The sequence below is a fragment of the Podarcis muralis genome, chromosome Z, assembly GCF_964188315.1.
Source record: "Podarcis muralis chromosome Z, rPodMur119.hap1.1, whole genome shotgun sequence".
Classification (NCBI taxonomy): Eukaryota; Metazoa; Chordata; class Lepidosauria; order Squamata; family Lacertidae; genus Podarcis; species Podarcis muralis.
Genome location: NC_135673.1, coordinates 28738338 through 28753030, shown reverse-complemented (window position 1 = coordinate 28753030; position 14693 = coordinate 28738338). Strand labels below are relative to the sequence as shown.

The following is a 14693-nucleotide window of genomic DNA, read 5'->3' as shown; positions in this document are numbered from 1 at the left end:
CTTGGAATTCCTTCAAAGCAGTGTGTTGTGATGTAATATAGCATCTAAGAATTGCTTGGGAGTGATACTGTGAGATGTAATGTAATATCCTGGAAGGTCTTGGAAGAGAAGCATTCTGATGCAATTAGCATCCAGGAACATCTTAGGAGGGATGTGATCTTTTAGGATCTTTCGGAATGATTTTGTTTTTCTTCCAACCAAGAAATGACCAAAAAAGAGAATTTTCTAATTGGCACAGCTGTAGTTTCTCTACCTTTGAGCAGGGGCATAGCATAGGTTGCCAGCACCCAGGGCTGTGCGGAGGGGTGGCTGGGTGGGAGACAAATGGACAGAGTATGCATGTGCATTCAACTGTCTAATGGCATCTGCATCACCCAGGAGATCGCAGCCACAGAGGTAAGAAAAGAAGAGTCATCACTCCCACCAGATGTCAAAGAAAAAAAATAACTACCAAACTTTTAGAAGACATCTGAAGGCAGCCCTGTTTAGGGAAGCTTTAATAGGTTTATTAGGTTTAATAGGTTACTGTATTTTAGTGTTTTGTTGGAAGCCGCCCAGAGTGGCTGGGGAAACCCAGTCAGATAGGCGGGGTATAAATAAATTATTATTATCATCATCATCATCATCATTGTCTGGAGAGGTCACTTCCTGGTTTGCAGAGCCCAGCGTTTGAAGCGCACAGCTGTATTAAGGCAGCTTTGGGTGTTGAAAATTTGCGCCTCAACAATTTTGCATTTAGGACAACCATCCCTGTGGCTCCCCCCCCCCCCCACTATGTCACTGCCCTGAAGTGCTGTATAGCTGGAGTTAGTTCATATATAGTTTATACCATTCAACAGGAAGCTATGGGCCATGTACCCACTGGAAACGAAGAAATATGAATGCCCCAGAATGTTTGCAGGCACAAAATGTATTGAAGCAGGATTGCTTATAGCCATCTGCATACGATCATACAAATCATCATGAATGCACAATAAAAAAGAAGTCTGGATGGTCCCTGCCATACAGCTGCCCTCTTCTGAATCCCTTCCAATTTGTCAATAGCCTGTATCTTTTAAATGAGGCATTTTATGCTGCTGGTTTTTTATTATTCTGCTGCCAATGCTGATTATTATTAATCATTTATTGTTTAAAATCTTCTTTAAAATGTGAAGTGCACTATAAATTCTTACTGAAGGGTGACATACAAATGAAAACATTAAAAAAGACATTGTTGAGGGAGTTGTTTGGGATTGCTTCAAAGGAGATCATCTTGCATGCATCTCCAATTTGGGGAGGGGACAGCAGCCACTACAAGTTCAGAAACATTATGGGAAGATAATTAGCAGTTTAAGTTAAGAGGGACTGAAGGGCCCATTATGGTTCTGCCTGATCCTCTAACAAGAGCATGTCAGCGAGACACAGAAATATCTGTGATTGTTTACTCTCTGTGTGTTGCTATTAAACATAATGTGTAAAGTAATTGGTGGGAAAAACAGCAACAGTGACAGCTGTGATGGGATCTGAAGTAGTTGGCCTCTTCTTTCTTCTGCAAATAAACGAACATATGGATGGCATGATGTTCTTGAAAGTGAGAAGATGTCTAGCGGCAAATAACGTGAACTGAAATGCCGTAGGAGAAAGAAAGCACATGTATTTGAAAAAGGAAGAGTCTAAGGATCATCTCTGGTGTGATTGCAAGGGAAAGTTTGGGATTTGTCTCTTTCTGAGCACTTAATGCAACACAGAAGGGTTGCTAGAGATAAAACAAAACGTGATCATTTTGATAACGTATGGTCCCCATATATCCACTATGTCAATAGAACTGAACAGCCACACACAATTTCTTATGGAGAGACTACATCATGGATAGTTGAAGCCTTGGCATCAGTGGAAGCTAGTAGTGTTTTTGTGGGGGAGGGGATTTTCTTCTGAGATCCCAGTGCAATTGGAAAGGGATAAGCCCATGTCTGTGTGGCATGGCCCCAATTCTGATTCCCTCCTGACCTACTGAAGTCGTTAATCAAATAACAACAGTCAGCCATATAAAATGCATGCATATATTTCATGTATCATATGATATGATAGAGAGAGGGAGAGAGAAGTGTGTGTGTGTGTGTGTGTGTGTGTGTGTGTATTCCCTGTTTTATTTTTCAACATTATGGTGCTTGGTGAAAACTACTTTCAGTGGCCTTTGAGAAAGCTCCTTGATTTTAACTGATTCGTCTCAGTTATATATTTTGTAATCACATGATACACCGCCACTTAGAAAACATGGTGTTAAAGATATATAAATTGATGAAATAAAATAAAAATGAACTATTAGTTTGGGACTGGGATCTAATTACCACCCTGTGTGTGGTGTGTCCTATTTATCTCTCCTAATATTTTCTAGCATCTTGTTTGGGCTACAAGTTTTTTCCAGCATGTTTATTATTTATTATTTATTAAGTTTTGAAACCTCCCTTCATCTGAGGTTCACAGGGTGTTTTACAAGATAAAAACACAACAATACATAACATAGTAGGGTTGCCATATTTGGAAGGGCAAAAAAGAAGACACACACACACACACACACACACACACACACACACACACACACACACGTGGCTGGCTCAGCTGGTGATTGCAAAGAAGCCCCAATGCTGTTATTACTTGCCTGCTGCCAAGCCAAAAAAACAAACAAAAAAACCCCAGACATTTTGCCAATTATTTTTTTAAAAAAACACACCCATACTCAGCTTTTACCACCAAAAAAGAGGACGTGTCCAGGCAAATCCAACCCTTTCATAGTCACACCCACACACCAATAGTTTATAAGCTGAGCTGAAACCCCTCCCACACTGGAGCTGTCTGTATGGATTGCTTTACTTATCCATTTATCCATACATTGGCCTTTGTCAGAGTTCTTTAAGAGGAATAAAAGGGTTCATCCATTCAGGAAGCACTGCTCTGACCTGGGCTTTGCTTATGCTTTCTTATTGGCTAGGGTCACCCATATGACCAGTTGAATAAGGGCTACCTTTTCTTTCAATTAGCTCCATTGCCCCTCAACAATACCAGCATCTGTTTATACCTGCTATTGTGATGTCACCACATTCATGGCATCAAGATAATCAATGTGGCATCTACCAGTCCCTGTGGACTACAATGCTCATCAACCATCAAAGCCAGTGTTCAAGGATGATGGGCGTTATGAAGATTATCAATCTATGAAGAAGAATGAAGTTTTTAAAAAAGAAAAAAAGCAAAGCAGTAGCAGGATACCAAGGGGAAAATGTATTCCTACGGGCATGAAAAATGGAAAATATTCTCAGGGATGGGGTTAGGAAACATCACCATCCCCGCAAAAAAACAAAAAACAACAACACCCACTTTTGTTTCCAGATGTGGCTATCCTATTTCCATCAGTAGTTGTTGCATGACTGATGTTTACACCACTCCAATGTTGCAGAACAATGAAATGAATCTGTATTCACAAAGAGGCAAGACACTTAGGTTAAAAACAAATGTTTTATTTTAAAATGATCTTTCCCCAAATACCCAAAGGCACTAGTCAACACATGGACTAATGACCTACAAATAGATGTGGCCAGTACATTTTTTTAGCATTACATTTTTTCTTTTGCACAACTTTAGATGGGACATCAAGTGAATTACGTCCTCACAGTACAATTTCATTCTCAGAACAGCAGATCATTGTCTGATATTAGTACAAAAAAACCCCATGCAGATTGAAACAAGAACTGTTTTGTTAAATCTGTGATGTTGACCAGGACTCACACCCCTCCAGGTATGCACAGGCGCAATACATCCACGATGTCACATGTACATGGCCACTTCCTCAAGCTTCCATTTCATAATTATAGCACACAACTAAGATCCCAGAAAGTGAAAAACTAGCATCCTTACAAAATATGCCCCTCCCTACCTCTTTGAAAGCAGAGATGCAGCTGTATAGACATTAAATTAATATGGAAGGGGAAAAGAATGTTCTTGCAAATCTACTAGAGAAACTGAACATTTATAGTTTTCTAATTAGATATCTCTTCCACCTAGCATGCCCAGTTACGAATATGGTTAGATCTGAGTGTGTTGGCAGGACTACTGCTATACACGAATCAAATCAGCTGATCCTAAATTAATCAATGGGTTTAGAAAACGAAGTATTTTTCAAATGGGCAAGCAGGATTCTTCCATGCATTTTTCAAAGTATTTTTTTAAAAAAACAGGAATGAACATTGGGTTGTGCGTGTGCGTGTGTATATTCAGAAATATTGCTAGGTTTTGAATTTGTGCCAAATGTTACATTGTGCTTGTCTGGCAGTGGAGATTGAAAAACACCACATTGGGGTCCAATGCGCTGAAGCAGGACCATTTTATACTGAGCAATGATAAAAACTCATGAAACAAATACCTGAATCTCAACAGAATTTGCAGTAAATTGACCATGCTAATGAAATATTTGAGGGGGGCATCCCCCCAAGTTGATGGGCATTGGCATTCAAATGATGTGTGTGTGCTGCGTCTTGTGATCAGTTATGTGAGGAGGGGCTTACCTGCCCCCCCCAATATTTTATTCAAGTTGGCACCCCTGTATAGGCATTTCCATCTTTGCAATGATTGGTAAAGCTCTTTGGCTTACATAGTGCTTCTTAATACTGAATAAAACCATGGGTTGATTTATCCCAGTACATTGTCTTCTCTCCCTGAAGCAGCAATCCAGGGTCTCAGGGAGAGGACATTCCCATCACCTGCTCTTTCACTCTTTCTTTCTTTTTTATTAACTGAACTTGCCAGGGATTGAACCTGGGACTCTACCTCTGAGCTCTGCACATAGAGGTTGTATTACTTACACAAGACTGCCTTATAGACCTGCAGAGCTTTAGATCAGGGCAATACATTTAGGGCTATGACAACTTTGGCAGGTATACCGTGGCAGAATACTGGATGAATCTAGCCCGTTACTTTTTATTCTTAAAAACAAACAACACTTTGCAGGATCACTAGACCACAGGAAGAATATTATCATGACGGAGAATAACTATACAATCCCCCCTCCCTTTTACTCATTGTGAAAAACGAAGCAGTGTGTTTAAGTGATATAAATGTGACAGCTTACATCCTAAACAAAATACTATAAAATATCTGCTTTCAATCTTCTACAATTATAATGAAAAATGTCTTCAAGGATTTATAGTTTTATATATCTATATCTTTATATCTTTTAGGAAAGAACTTAGACCTTAACACACACAGCCTGACAATATTAGATTACCCAACGCTGTAAACTTTCAATAAGTTTGAAAGCAATGTGTTGAAATCAGGCACTCGCACCGTTTTTAAAATAACAATTACACAGTAGGATATTACATAAACATAAGAGTAAAATTTATAGATATGAAAAATGAAAAAAAACAAAAAACACCACCAGAGTGAATTCTTGGTATAGATCTGGAATACCTAACCTGTGGCCCTCCAGATGTTGCTTAATGCAGTTGCTGTTGTCCTTGAGCAGTGTCCATGCTGGCAGTGCAGCTGGTGGGAATTGGGATCTGACAATATCTGGTAGGCCACAGTTAGCCACCCCTGATATAGATGTATACCTGAAGGTCATAAGATAGTTGGACAGTTTGTCCATCTCATCCAGTATTGTCTACTCTGACAGGAAGCAGCTCTCCAAGTTATAAGCAGAGATATTCCCCAAAACTTGCTACCTGATCCTTTTGACTGGAGAAGCCAGGGACTGAACTGGTCACAGCGGTAAAGTACATTGCTCAGTGATAGATCACATATGGAGAGGCCCTAACAGAGAGATGGTGTTTTGCATGCAGAAGGTCTCAAGTTCACAGGCCCTCCAAGTGTCCCTATTTTCCAGGGATGTCCCTGATTTAGAGTAGCTGCCCCAGTTTCTGATCTGATCCCAGAATGCCCCGCTTTCCCCTATTTTCGTAGGAGAAATGTTGGAGGGTGTGGAGTTATCCAACTCCCAAGCAGTCTGAAGGAATAGGGAAGGGTTTTTTTTAATGGTTAATTTTTTAATGTTTTTATTTATGTTGGAAGCTGCTCAGAGTTGCTGGGGCAACCCAATAAGATGTGTGGCGTAGAAACAGTAAAAATATCATTATTGAATGGGAAGCCCCTATTTTCATCAGAGAAATGTTGGAGGGTATGAGTTCAGTACCCAGGATCTACAGGTTGGTCTGGAGAAGACTCCTTTCTGAAACCCTGGAGAGCTTCTGTCAGTCAAAAACTAATCAAAACTGTTTTGTTATGAGGTAGCTTCCAAGGGGTTTACTTGGGATTGTTTGCATGCAAAACATGTGATCTAACGCTGAGCTGTGGTACCCCCTCAAAAGAGCCAGCTATTAACTGCTGTGCACTGCCAAGCCCCTATCACTGCTTAGATATTCAGGAAAGTGGGACGTAAGATTGGTGACACATAGTCTACCACATGCAGTGAATACATAGAGCAACCTGAGAGCCACTACAGACTTTTCTTTTTTTAAAAAAACAGCCACTAGGTAGTAAATATACTGTGAATTCACTCAGAGTTACACAAAAACACACCTGTGCAGTTGTGCAACTCTCATTCATTTCAACAGGACTTTCACCAGGGATGCTCCCTGAGTACTGTGCTCAAGACCCAGATAAGAGATTTCTTCAATGCATCATAGAAACCCAACATTCTCAAGCTGCTGTTTGGACATGAAAATCCCCTGTGATTAAAACAAACAAGCAAACAAACAAACAAACAAACCAACAGAATCAATGCTACTTTAGAATATTTATACATCTCTAATTGAACTTTTAAGAAATTATGAAACTTATGAAAAGTGGAGGGCTGAATCCAGAACATTTTCTGTCTGGAAGCGCAAAGGCAAGCCTTAATGTTGCGAAACAAAAGAACCTAGTGCAACAATTGCAACAACAGAAACTTGTTTCACAACAAATCCACACTCACACAAAATATATAGATATCCCAAGTGGTTACCATCTGATGACATTCAATTGCAACCTCTATGTAGGAAATATGAGACCTTTTAAAATCTATTGAAAGCTTCAATTTATACCTGAGACTTTTTTTTGCATATTGAAGTCTTTCATAATGTATGACATTGAAGATCTATATATCATGATACGTCTTAGCAAAAGACCAAAAAGTCAACTGGAGCATATCAATTGACTTCTGTGGTTCAGTTCCAGACCAGCTGGTAAAGGTTGTATGGGCTTAAAAGTAACCAGAACTTAAAGATATAAAATGAAATTAGACAAATTGTACAAGAAGTAGAAGAATACATGGGCTGGTTTTTGAACACCAGTAGATTCCTTCATTGTTGCTTGTACTTTTCACAATGAAAGCTTCATCTAACACAATAATAGTATGTGCCCAGTTTCCAAAGGTAAAAATGACACTTATAGGCATAGCTTGATCTTCAAAGTCCAACAAGGCACACCAAGTGAATGATTCTCCTGGCTACAGTATCTCTCACATTCAAATTTTGAAAACAAAATTTGAACATGTTCAAAATTCAAAAAGTTTGAATGCTGTTTCTTTTATAATCATGGCCAAATGTTTTGCAAAATTTTGCTTCAGCTAGTAATGATGCATCTACACCAAACTGGTTTAATACTCTGTCCAGGAAACTATAGTTCTGTGGAATTAAAGAATATTATCAGCATTATCAACCAACTGTCATCCCCAGGACCCAGGGCAGGGAGATGGGAAGGCAAGGAATGGGCATAAAAGATCTTTGAGGCAACTTTCCTGGCCATCCAGGTGTAGCCTTTGTACTTAACCTGTCTCCTCCTTGAAATGCTTCTACTTCCCTGTAGTAATTACTAAAGCTTAACAGTTCAGCAAGTCAGCTGAGCACTAGGTATGTCCAGACTGTAAAAAAGACACTACATTTGGGGGGAAGATAGGATTGAGGCCCATTTTTAAAGTTATGGGAGCATTGTGATGGCAGCTGTTCCACAGTTCCATGTCATGTTGCTTCGGTAACTGCAGAAAACACATACGTAGGATGACCAGGCTCACACAAGAAGCTTTGTGATCAACCATATCTCAAGGATCAGAGTGTCAATTACTGAAACAAGTGAGTAGCTTTTACAAAACTTGTGAAGTTCTCTATCAGAATTTGCCATACTGAATTGTTTGGCTTTCCACAGTTTTCTGCAGAATTTCTGAGATTGATTAGATACTTATCACATTAGGTAGCACAGCAACATGGCATTAAAATTGGATCCACTCACGAACCATTCACCATTCAGTGAGGCACTTGGATAAGATTTCCAGTTCAGTTACACTGATATTATATTCCCCCACTTCAGTGGGCTCGTGCTCTATACACTTTCACTATGAAATGAGGCATAGAGTCTTCACTCTCTTCGTTTCTTGCAGCTGAGGGACAAAAGCTCAATTTTGCACTCAAGAATGCATATACAGGTACAACAGATGAATCTATTGAGAATGGAGGACAGAATCACTCATGCCATATTTAGTGATCTTCTAGCCAGAAGATACAGCTCTATCATCCTGCAGTATTGCTATCTCTCCAGTCGTACTGGAGCCAAAAACTTAAACACCAAGCCTGCACCTCCATGACAATGGAGCCTATTATAACTCAGGTCTGTTCAGCCTACATAAGACTTCAATTGGCTGTGCTCCCTGCAGAGGCAACAACTTCTGTAGCTCCGTTAAATGGAGAATGCCATTGTTCCGCTGGAGTTGCCCAAGGTCTTGTTTTCATACCTATCTCCTATCTTTGCTTGTTTAGACTGGACACTGCCAGCTTTCTCCAGAAGCGTCACACTGCCACAAAAGTAGATAATATATTCCAGTCTCCATCCCTATGCCTTGTGCGGGTTTTGCCTCTTAGTCTCTTAGTAGCAACACAGCACTGTAACAAAAGAACAAAAGGCAGGAGTGTAGACTTGATGCTGTAGCCAAACTCACAAACTTTTGCATTTCGGTCCAGGCACACAACATTAGTCTCAGTGCTTGTGCCATTTGTAAGACACTATTGCTTGGTTGGCAACGTTGGTGGTCTGGCCAAATTGCTGCAAAACAGAGAGAAACATGAGGGTGCACATAAACTGTTTTAGGAAACTTGCTGAGAATCTCACATGAACTCCAGCACACAGTTCATTCAATATGTAGGACAATATTTCAGTAGCAGGCCAATGTTTGGCAACATGCACAGACTCACCCCAAAAAAAGATGTCCTGAAAATCAAAAGTGATAGGAAAATTTGCTTTAACATGGGCTTTATTTTGGAGAGCCCTCAGGGGAATGGGGGGCTAGGGAAAGGTTGGTCAATGATGTAAGGCAATGAGGTTTTGTGGTTGGCTACACCATGCCACTCTGCATGGGAATATGAAAGGAATAGGGCTGGTAGATAATGGCTGGCTGTCTAGGAGCAATATAGTAATTGTTGAAGTTCCTGTCGCTGATGTAGGGAGCAGGTTGATAGTAGCATGTTACATTGGCTGCATTGGGAATGATATTCTGCTCTCCAAGCACTTTGAGAGCCAAGATGGTAATCATGTTCAGTGTCTGCCTTCGCTCGTGTCCCATAAGGCAGACCGTGCTCTCGTCCACAACCCCACGCAGAGTCATCAGGTAGTCGTACTTGCTCTTCCCTTCCCCAATGAAGTGATTGCGCAAGTATGACTCAATCTTCCGCTGCTGCTCTGTTACATCAGGGAAATCAATGAAGAATCTAGAACACATGTAACGTTCCAGTGATTTAATTTCTGCCTCATTTACTGGCTTAAAATCCCGAACCAGAAGGTTGCTATATTTCAAAAGGCCTCCGCCACGGATCTCTTCGGGTTTTTTTGTGGCAATCAGTTTGTACTTCAGGTGCTCCATGGCTTCATCGAAGTCTCCATACATGCTTTCAGCAATGATGGACAAATTAGAATCTTCTGACAGCTCACCATCTGCATTGCTATAGACATCTAACACAGGATTGAGGATTATCTGAAAGGAATCAACACTGAACTCAAACTGCCGTCGGAGAGAGTTGACAAATTTAAGCTCAACATTCTTCCCACTGTTGTTTGTCAAGGAGATAAGACTCCAGCGATCATAATCTGTAGACACTTTCACCATCTTCTGCACATAGGCATCCTTCATTGTCTTTGCTGTGATCTTTTCTTTGTTGACACCTTTTGGTAAGAAGTCTAAGATGCAATTAAGGACAGACTCCTTCACAACCTGAAATTGATGCTCATTTCGAAGCTCAGCAGAAAAAATGATATCCAGGTCCTTGTAGCTGGGACCATTTTGTTTTAAAAGGATGTGGCTTGCTGTGGAGCCATTCAGGCGTATGTCTTGGACAGCGATCTGATTTTTGATCAGCTGCTCCTTGACGGCACAAATTATGTATTTTGGCTTCACCTCCAACGTCGGGAAATTCCCTCTGCCATGAATGGGGATCACCTCACTTAGCACTTGATCCAGTATTTTAATCTGTTCCCAAGTGAGAAAACTGAATCTTGGATCTAAATCCTCAGTCATCATGAAATCAGCTGGTAAACTAAAAGGAAAACACAAAGGAAAAAGTCAGGGACATCTTAAAAAGCACTGACAGATCAAGCACTTCAATGACATGACAAATAGCACAGGGATTGATTGATTGATTGATTGCCCCACCTCGGGTTTGGAAGGAAGTCCTACCCACCCAATCTAATTGGCTAGAGAGGGGTTCCTCCATTCATGTATTCAGTAGTTACATTGGAAGAGGGGCGATAGAATCATGCCTTATGGCCATAAACCTTGACCCCAAAATTACTGTTCACTATGTGTGTGTTAAGGCTGTCCTTGTTAAAGCTATCACTGAACGTGCAGTTCACAGAGGTACCAACAGTGGACAAAATCCTACTCTTCACTCATAAATACAATGATTGTGTGGGGAAAAACATAACAAGAGCCCTCCTGGATCAGACCAATGGTTCACCTAGTACAGCAACCCATCCTCACAGTGGCCAATCAAACCTATGGGAAGCTCAAAAGCAAGATCTTAATGCAGCAACACTCTGCCCACCTGTGATTCCCAGCAATGGGCATAGACAGGCATACCAACAGTGGAGATACATCATAACCATCATGGCTAGTATTAGGAGCTTGTATTATTATTTTTTTGCTACAGTAGATAGGTAGGTAGGTAGATCTATCTATCTATCTCAGCCATCAAAAAGTGCGTGTATCAAGGGGGAAATCCAAAAGAATGTCAGGTTTCTAATGCTTCCAACACAACATTGGGAAGGCATTGTTTTCCTGGAGGTTTATTATGGGTTGTTGTAAAATTAAGTGCCCCAGTGTTGTGATTTTAAGTATGCACACTATGAATGTAATTAAGGGAAATTACAGTACTGTGCAATTAGAGGAAATTACAGTAATTAAGTACACAATCAAATATGGCAAATATGCAAGTAGATTTAAAAATAATAACAAATGTTCTGTAATGTCTATAGCATTGATTATTTACATTCAAGGAATCATCTTGATATTGTGGATCTGTAATCTTTGTGCTCTTGTCCAATAAATTGTCTGCGCTATATTTTTATTTCATTTCATTTTTTAAAAAAAGATTGGCCCGGTTTCCCCTCAAAGAATAAGAAATAAATGTTGCCTAGAGCACTCTTATTCAAAGTGGAAAATAAATTTGCCTTTCTTTATATTTTGTGAACACCTGATTATTGATTGAGGAATGGGAAGCAGGGTGGAGAGGGAGATGACAATGAACAGTAATGACAATTTGGCTTTTTCTAGTATCTTGTACATACCAGTAGATACCTAAAATGGAGTTTTAGGTGAGTAGGAAGTTGCCTAATACTATGTGAGACTATTTGACCATCCAGTCCAGTAGTGTCAACTCTCTAGTGCCTTAGGCAGAAGTAAGTATTTCCTGACACTATCTGCTGATCTGATTAACTGGAACTGTCTGGGACCCAACACGGGTCTCTCTGCATGCAAAGCATGTGATCGACCGCTGAGTAAGGGCAGTGGTGTTTGATTCCTGTTGGGACTGGTAGGGCATAAGAAAGGAAGACCAACAAGAGATGGACAAGAGCCAGAGCCAATGACAGGTGGAGCCCACTAATTCTAGTTTTGTTCTCATCTTCTTCCCTGCTTAGTTTTACAAAGGGCAACACTGAGCTGCAGAAGGATCAAGCTGACACGAAGGGATTATCACCTCAGTTGTTGTAAGAAAGAAGGCAGGCAGATGGGGGTAGGCAGAGGACATACTAAGGTTGATATAGCAGTATCCTATTTGCCCCAAAAGACCAGTTTCCAATAAGCGGTAGCCTTCTTCCCTCACTGCACACATTTATCAAGTAATTTAAAATTATTTTATTGTGGTGTTTTTGGAATAGGATATTATGGTGAGGCATCTCAATACAATCTAAAGCCTTGCAGAACTGTGTCTGACTCAGATGTCTTTGCAGTGGAGCAGTGAAGCAATACACTGCATGGTGGGGGTAAAGAGACAAACTCGTACAAAGATACAATGATATTGGATTATAACCAACTAAGTTCTGCTCAGGGTAGACCCACTGAACTTCTCATTTTCAATAGAACTGCTGAAATTAATGAACCGAAGTTAGCCATGAACATTGATTTCATTGTGTCTATCCTGAGCAGGACTAGCATTGGACACAACCTACAGTTATTTCATAGCACACCCAAGCTCAGATACCTTGCAGCTTGCATAGTAGCCTTGTTTCAGGGTGGTGTGAATCAGCAGTTACTATTTGGAGGTGGAGTGAAGTGGATTCAAAGGTGCTTGATACTACAGTGGTACCTCAGGTTAAGTACTTAATTCGTTCCGGAGGTCCGTACTTAACCTGAAACTGTTCTTAACCTGAAGCACCACTTTAGCTAATGGGGCCTCCTGCTGCCACCATGCTGCCAGAACACGATTTCTGTTCTCATCCTGAAGCAAAGTTCTTAACCTGAAGCAATATTTCTGGGCTAGCGGAGTGTGTAACCTGAAGCCTATGTAACCCAAAGTACCACTGTATAAGGAACGCAGAGCATCTCCATGGGTGGAAGATCAGAAGAGCTCAGAAGGCATCAACTGACTCTATTTGGCTGTCCTTTTCTCCCCTAGGACATATCCCTAACTGTATCAAATAGTTCCAGTTACAGATAGGTAGCCGTGTTGGTCTGCCATAGTCAAAACAAAAAAAATTCCTTCCAGTAGCACCTTAAAGACCAACTAAGTTAGTTCTTGGTATGAGCTTTTGTGTGCATGCACACGAAAGCTCATACCAAGAAGTAACTTAGTTGGTCTTTAAGGTGCTACTGGAAGGAATTTTTTTTGTATCAAATAGGTTTCCTTGCACATGAAAAATTATTTCTCCCTGCTCCACATTTTCATCTTTATATTCTTCTTCTAAATTAAATAATTTAGGCACCTAGTTCAAGATTTTGTTTCTGAAATTAAGTTGTGCCTTAGAATGGCTCGTCTCTAGCAAGAAAACAGAGATGAGGAAGAGTGGAGATGACATATAGAAAGAGACACCTGGAAAAGGTGTTTTGCTGTCATGGAAACCCAATATAATGGGTGCATGGCATGAAGTGTTAGGCCTACAGAGATGCAATCTTCATGTTGCTTTGCAAGTTAGACAGTGCAGAAGCACCTGGCAAACTAGCTGGCTAGCTCTAGCAAACATTGGTTTTGTGCCAACAGAAATTAAGGGTATTCTCTCTCCCTGCCTACTGAAACCCACACTGACGCTTTCTATACCAACCAATATTTATAATTCTAAATGTTATGGGCGTAACCTAAATTTGGAGAGATGTAGAGATGCTCAGGTGAATTTGAAACATCTAGTCTAATCAGTGGTGACTAATGGCCATTGGGGCTGGTGGTAGGCCTCAATGCAGGGGGGCTCAACAGTAGGAGGAGCCAGAGCCAATGACATAGCCTGTTCTCCTCTCTACCATGTTCTATAACAGCAGCACTGAGACTATAGGCTGATAGCCAGTGGGCAAGAAGGCAGGCAGATGCAGTAGGCTGAGGGTGTTTTGGAGATAGTGGGGTAATCCCTCATTCAGTCTATATGAACCAGCCTCCACTAGGTTCAATGCAGGAGACAAAAATTAGCTTGCACTCTGATGTGGATTTGAGAAATAAAGTTCCTATGCTCAATAAGATTTACTGCTGAGTAAGCTGTGGGTTAAACCACAGAGCCTAGGACTTGCCAGTCAGAAGGTCGGTGGTTCGAATCCCCACGACGGGGTGAGCTCCTGTTACTCGGTCCCTGCTCCTGCCAACCTGGCAGTTCGAAAGCATGTCAAAGTGCAAGTAGATAAATAGGTACCACTCTGGCAGGAAGGTAAATGGTGTTCTGTGCGCTGCTCTGGTTCGCCAGAAGCGGCTTAGTCATGCTGGCCACATGACCTGGAAGCTGTACGCCGGCTCTCTTGGCCAATAAAGCGAGATGAGCGCCGCAGCCCCAGAGTCAGTCACGACTGGACCTAATGGTCAGGGGTCCCTTTACCTTTTAAGAACATTTAGGACCACATTGTCCCTAGCTTTTCTAGTCATTTAAAAATATTACAATTCCAGAATCCTCCAGCTAAAATATCCCCAATATATCTGAACAATTAAAAATAAAATAAATACAAATTTAAGAAAATCACCCACTTTGCTATTTGGAAGAGTCCTCTGGAATATGTTAAATGCCTCTTGATG

The 14693-nt window shown here is 40.8% G+C and overlaps 1 protein-coding gene across 1 annotated transcript; it reads right to left on the bottom strand.

Annotated features, from left to right (window-relative positions):
- Positions 1-9043: 9043 nt before the first annotated feature.
- On the bottom strand, positions 9044-10520 carry TENT5D (terminal nucleotidyltransferase 5D). Its single transcript, XM_028715613.2, has one exon. The coding sequence runs from the start codon at positions 10508-10510 to the stop codon at positions 9332-9334; it is 1179 nt and encodes a 392-aa protein (XP_028571446.1). The 5' UTR covers positions 10511-10520; the 3' UTR covers positions 9044-9331.
- Between the last annotated feature and the right edge of the window lie 4173 nt (positions 10521-14693).

Bases quoted from the DNA above. Each gene is read 5' to 3' on its own strand.
- TENT5D (XM_028715613.2), bottom strand. From the start codon at position 10,510: ATGATGACTGAGGATTTAGATCCAAGATTCAGTTTTCTCACTTGGGAA.